The 6,585-nt window shown below is 45.8% G+C and overlaps 1 protein-coding gene across 1 annotated transcript in view; it reads left to right on the plus strand.

The window, feature by feature from the left end:
• Nucleotides 1–6,585, plus strand: part of ANKRD10 (ankyrin repeat domain 10) — a 32,880-nt gene that overhangs the window by 25,696 nt on the left and 599 nt on the right. Inside the window, 4 exon segments of the mRNA XM_009071695.1 lie at nt 1–64; nt 3,523–3,618; nt 6,461–6,580; nt 6,583–6,585. The exon segment at nt 1–64 is cut by the window's left edge and continues 26 nt beyond it; the exon segment at nt 6,583–6,585 is cut by the window's right edge and continues 599 nt beyond it. Of these exon segments, the coding sequence (XP_009069943.1) occupies nt 1–64; nt 3,523–3,618; nt 6,461–6,580; nt 6,583–6,585 (283 nt within the window).

The following is a 6,585-nucleotide window of genomic DNA, read 5'->3' on the forward strand; positions in this document are numbered from 1 at the left end:
ACCGGGCGAAAGAGATCCTTTGAAGATCCGGAGTCTGCTGGAGTCAAGAAGGCTAGAACAGAAGGTGAGAGCCCAGAGGTAAAAGGGATGGGTTGGTGCTGTTCCTGGGAAAAGGAAAATAAACGTTTTGAAGCCTTTTGGAGTGGATGTTGAGTGTTATTGACAAACTCACTCACATTTCTGAAGTACATATTAATACAAGAAGCAGATGAATAAGATCATTCCGTGCCACAAGATCCCAGTTTTCCCTGTCATCATCTTGGCATGCTCAGAAATTTCTATTTCCAGAGAGTGCTAGAGCTGCATGGTGCCAAGAATAATTGTGCAGAGGAGTAGGAGCCGAAATTAGCCTCTACTCCTTCCTCAGTTTCTTCACTGTGGGGAGAGCCGAGTACCGTTGTGTTGGTTCACACGGATGTCCTGGGAGTGATTTTCCACTTGGAGATTAATTCACAGTTCATAAACTGTGCTGGCTAAGGTGGATGAAAGAAATTCAATGCAGAAAGGTTTCTCAAATCAGGAGGGGTTATGTCTGTGGGTTAACATAGCTTAAGTTTCCAGGATCAAGTTCCAAGGGGAGCTGCTATCTTACAGAGGTAAGACTAGAATGACCCCTAAGGATTCCTATTCAGCCTTGTGCATTGAGGATGCTGCTGCTTTCTCTGCCAGCAGTGAGGCAGTAGTACAACCTAAAGGTGTTTTTTGGTAGCTCTGTGAAGAAATCTTTACTTCTTAGAAACACCTTGAGTAACATGATTGAGAGTCTTTTTCTTCCTTTCTGTTGGTCATCCCATTAAATTCTTATGTGAAACAAGATAACAATTCTGCACTCAAATCTTCTTTTTGCTGTGTTTAGCATCAGGAAAGGGACTTTCTAGGTCTTCATAGAGGACACTTCACTTAAGGGTGATGTTCTAACTTGTGTGACTCTGAGTGAGCCAGCAGAATAGGCTCAAACAGTGCTTAACTCCAGAGGGAAATTGAGACCTAAACCATGTTTCTAAATATGACATGAGCAACATAAATGCCATTAATATTGACACTGGTATTTGCTCAGTGCTTGCTGTCCACTCACCAGTTCAGCTGTACCAGGATCAGAGGCCTCAACTGGGTGCTCTGTAGTCAAACAGGGTATGGTGCTCCATGTAACTGGTCTGAAGAATAAATTCCATGATGGAGAAGAGTGAGCAATGAAATGCAAAGCTGTCTGGGAGTACTGTCCCTGAGCAGCTACTGGGCTGAAGGCAAATTGCTCAGTATACAGGTGTCTACACTACAGAAAGTCTTCAGGACATTGGTGTTCTGGGAGGCACTGCTTGAAGTGACAGTGATGTGTCTTTTGCTGTGAGGAGCTGCTCCTTGTGGATGTCCCTGACCATCCCTCTGTGAGTGTCAGCATATGGCTCCAGGCTGGGTTTCCCCAGTCTCTGGGGGTGGCACTGGGCTAGCTGTGGTTATCCTCTGTGTTGCTATGAAAGATCAGTGCCTGCATCACCTTTCAGTTCAAACACAGTCCAGTGCATCAGTTAGACTGAGCAAACAAATAGGCAGTGCACTGAAGTGAACGAGACCTGAGCAGTTCCAGAGGTATTGGAACAGCAGTGGGAGTAGGTAACTTCTGACATGGTCACCAGTATGACTTCTGGAGGCATTTGCAAACAAAGGCAAAAGCTTTGCTGTGTTTGCTTGAATGTTTTTGGGGTGGCTGAGATGTGTCCCAGCTGCAGTGTCTGATCTGGGCTGTGCCCTCAGAGACATGGGCATCAGGAGTAGCTGTGGTGCCAGTCTTAGGTCCATTGCAGTGAGTGAATCACTGGTCCTCGGGCAGGTTTGTGAACAGCAGAGCCAGGTAATGAGGAGTCGTGAGCACAGCTTTGTGCTTAGCAAACCTTTTTACTAAACAGGCCCAGCTGTGTGTTGGTTTTGCCCTTACTAAGCCAGACTGCTCTGTTGTCCTTTCAGGGAGATTCTGGGCGTTCAGACAGTGTACAAGCAACTTGTGTTTGCAGGGGAGAGTCAGGTTTTGATGGCCATGCCCCAGATGAGAACAATCACTGCTGTGAAAAAACCTACCTTTGTTGTCCATTTATCTGAGGTCAATTCCAGGAGTTTCCCCCTGTGTCCTGGGCAGGTGGGCAGAGGGTGGTGGACAGGGTCAGAGGATGGTTACACACACAAGGCTGAGTGGTCACATGTTGTGTCTGTGTCTGTCCTCATCCTGGTCCCTCTGGTTCATGCCCTCAGCAGGTTGACTTCTGCACTGTGGTGTGTGTGCTGTGAGGGTGTTGAGGCACTGGGATATTGCCCAAGGAGGTGGTGGAGTCACCATCCCTGGAGGTGTCTAAGAGATGTCTGGATCTGGCACTGGAGGGGATCTTGTTTAGGGTTTAGTGGCTCTAGCAGTGACAGGTTAATGGTTGGACTCAGTGATCTTAGAGGTCTCCTCCAACCTTGATGGTTCTATGATTCTATTCTGTGATTCTGTGACTTGCTGCACACACCAGAGACTGACTGTCAGTCCCACGAGCCTCAGCACAGCTGCCCTTGAGTGCTCTCTGTGAGGTGGGGATGGATGGAGGGCACTGCCAGCTATACCCAAGTCTTAGCCATATTTCTCTAGGTATCTAGAAAAAATGCCTTTCCCTTCCTGGTTTAGGGTAATTTGAAGCTCACTGATCCAAGGGCCCTGGTCTCTTTTAAGCCCTCTGTGATCTCTTTGGCCCTGGAACACTTGAGCTGTTGCTTAAGGTTCTTTAAAATGAGTAGTTGATGAAAGTTTGGTTGTGCCTAAGATAACGAGAGCTGACCTGGATCCTGCCAGAGCAGCACATTGTAACACAGCATTAAAAGTGTGTGCAGGGTACACAGAAAGGTGTGTTAGGTTTGGTGTGAGAGCAGGGCAGGACCTGCTGGGGCTGTGTGGACCAGTGCTCTGGCCTCTGGGTATAGGAGTAGCAGTGAAGTCATAGAATCATAGAATCAGCCAGGTTGGAAAAGACCTCCAAGATCATTGAGTCCAGCCTACCGTGGTTAGTAGACCATGGCATCCCCACAGCAGTGTAACCACTTCCCAGCTTGTCTCAGGAGCCAGATCTGAGTGTTCAGCTCTTGGAGGATCCCTGGAGCAGCCCAGAGAGAATGGGGTTTTGTTACTGGGACCTGGTCCCTGGGAGGGAGGAGGGAGCTGACAGCAGACACACATGAGGTAGAGACCACTCTACCTGTCAGGCACATTAGCTGCAAAGGCTAAATACAAGTGACTTAAATTGCTCTTTGTTCAATCTATGAGTCCCTCAGACTAAGAACCCTGATATGGAGGTGCAAAGTCTGATAGGTAACTCTGCATTTTGGGCAGTTCAAGTGACTGTGCAAGGACTTAGCATTTCCGTCCTGTGCATTTGGAATCTCAAACATCAAAATGTACAAAAACCTTTTGCATTGATAATGACATTTCTCATCTGCTTGTTGGCTGAGTTTTCAGGTGAGCACCAATGACTAAACATGTCTCTTTGTTTTCAGCAGCTTACAGCTTTGATGGCTCAGTACCAGTGGTGAACGGAGGAGCTGAGGACGATGCTGACAATATGCACGTTGATAGAGAGTTTGCTGTTGTATCAGGTGGGAGTGGACAGTTTCCTGTTAACTACAACAACATTCAAATGGTTGAAGACACCAAACAACAGGAGAGTAGTTCTGTTGGACCAAAAGAGATTGAAATATACACTGTTTCTGCAATGCAAACTCCTTGTCGTTGCAAGAACCAATATGCCTTTTACTTCTAACTTACTCAGCATAAACCCTTAGCCCTTTATTTTTGCACATTGTTGTCCAGAGTCTTGAAGACTATATTGTATTGCTGTAACACCCATTATATTGGGGGTTTAGTAGATGTGGAAAACTAGCTGTTCTCATGCAATGTATTGTGATGGTGAAAGAGAAGGTTTATCAGTAGTTGTTTATTTCAGATGGACAGAGTTCCACCATGGCTGTTCCATTCTTAACCTGAAGCTTGTGTGACTTTGTGCCTTGCTTTCAGTTGCTATAATTTCAGGTGAAAGGGAGTTCAGAGTAATTAAATCATGCATTCAGTTACAGCTCATAGGACTTGATAGGGAAAAATATATCCTAGCCTTGAAAGGAACTTATTTTACAGCAAAACTATATTCACAGTTCAACCAACAGCCTAAATAATAGTCTAGACAAACATACCATGTGCTCAGAGTGTGTCCAGGCAGTGAGAGAAGTGCAGGGTGTTTTTAATGGAGACACAAGACTGGACATCACAGGTCTTAAACTGCCATTTGGGACTGATGTACCTTGGGAAACAGTTCTGGTGCTTTGTACCAACCTTTGTGGAACAGACACAGTGTCACTAGTGTTAGTGGGTGCTGATGCCCTAGGGTTTTTAAGAGCTCCTTAATCAAGATGCTTTTGGTAACCCCAGGATGTGTGGAGAGCTTTGGTCTGCCCTGGGTCAGCTTTTTCCATGCACTTCCCAGGTAAAGTCCTGGAGTTACCATGATTATCCCACTCAGAAATTCCTTTCTGACTGATGATTAATTTGTTCTGCCATGAATGTGTTTATGCTCTGTATTACAGATCAGATTCACCAAAGGGAATGATAATTAAGAGCTACTTAATATGTTAGGAGTAAATCTATACACATCTATGTGATCAACACTGTAAAAGTAGACTGTGATATTTTCCAGTGATAATTACTAAGTGTTCTTACTGAGGAATGATTGTCTTTCATAAATATGCTCTATATAGGTGCTCATTTCTAACCAATAATGGCATTCTATAATTATCACTAGAACTATTCATTACCTACTTTTGCATATGAATAACAGAAGTGCCAAGTTGATTAAATTTGATCTGGCAAATCCAGCCTATAATGGTTCATTTTTAATCAGTTCCAGTTCTGCACTTTCCAGTTAATAAACACTCTGTGAAATTCCTTCTGTGCGTTTTCATCACTGCAATATTAGCTCTGGTGTCATGGTGGGTTGGGGCTTGTTTTTCCGTAAGACTTTGTGCTTAGTGAGTTCAGCTGCTCTGGTGGTTTGACCTCATGTAGGGACTAACCAGGAGCTCCAGTTAGGACACCCAGGGAGGTACAGGTTGAGCACATGACTTGGCATTAAGCATTGGTGTCTGTGCAATATCACTGGGGCAATTTGTGTCTCAAAGAGTCACCGTGCAAAGGACTGAGAGAGAACAAACCTCCAGACCCTCCTTGTCAGACAGTGGTGCTCACTGTGTGTCACACCAGACAAACGTGGGGAGTTGCCAAGAGGCTTAGCTTGGATACCTGCAGCAAATGCAGTCCTGGTTTGCACGTGGGTTTATGTGCACATAAACACATGTGCCCGTGGCCAGGGGAGATCACAGGGTGGAAAACCTTCTCGTGCCACCACACAGCTCTGTAGTTTGAGTTTGCCTTGCTCATCCTTCCCAACACAGACACATTTTAGATGTCCTTTGCTGGTGTGCATTGGGGCAGAGGGTCACCCATGTCTTTGTGCTGGTGCTTCTGAGAGCCACTGCAAACCCTCAGAGTTCACACAGGCTGCTGAGATCTCCTGATGGAAACAAACCCTATCACAGTCATTACTGACCCAGAGGGAGAAATTGCTCCAGAGCAGTTACCAGTGGGTTTTGCCTGCACGTTTAGAGAATTCTGTTCCTGCTACTAACCTTCTCCAGGCTCCTGTGCACTTTGCTGTCGAGTGGCATTTTGCATGTGCATTGCAGAGATGCTGTTACAGACATCACTAAACACAGACCTGCCCAGTGTGTTACCTAGCAAGCTGCTAGGCCAGCTGAAGTACTTCCTGAGCAAAGGAGCTTGGAAGCACTTTATGTTAGCACCCCAACATAACATGTCTTTGCTTGACTTTCTTAAGTGCCATCTGCTGTGAGAGTTAACACTGAAAAGCCAAATAAAGAGCCATGGTTAAATTCCAGCTGAAAGTAAGCAAAAAAACCCTTCACCCTCTCACAGAGCTGTCTGTACCTAACCTCTCATCCCAAGAGGGCATTGCAGTCAAGGTGGAAAGATGCCTTTTATCCCACCTGTCAAACACTGCCCAGAGTGTTGTCTGCTGCACTGATTTCACAGAACCATCGGGGTTGGAGTAGACCTCAGGTCATCAGGTCCAACCATTAGCCACTCTTCCTGTTCTGAGAAGTTCAGTTGCCCTTGCAGAGATTGATGTAGGCACATTCACATACTGAGTGTAGAGAGGGAGTTGCATTTTCCATGCAAGAATCCACCCTACAAGCTTAAACCTCAGCTCCCCTTCCTTTGACCCACCTGCATTGCCACAAACCAAGGGTAGAGCTCTTTTCCAAGCCACATATGGAAACATCCTTTGGCTAAGTGAGGGATAGTGGAGACATGTTGATGTGTTTGGCTTTCCTCTGTAACTTTTGGTGACAGGTGTATTTCTCAATGCAGATATGAGTAGCAGTAGCTCCATATTGAGTGCTCTGAGAAATGGATGTGCCATCAATGGACACTTGGATTTCCGCGGGATGGAGGCCAGGCATGAGGAGTGCTTGGCACTGACACCTAATGGAGGC

Source organism: Acanthisitta chloris, unplaced genomic scaffold (genome assembly GCF_000695815.1).
Source record: "Acanthisitta chloris isolate BGI_N310 unplaced genomic scaffold, ASM69581v1 scaffold9310, whole genome shotgun sequence".
Taxonomy (NCBI): Eukaryota; Metazoa; Chordata; class Aves; order Passeriformes; family Acanthisittidae; genus Acanthisitta; species Acanthisitta chloris.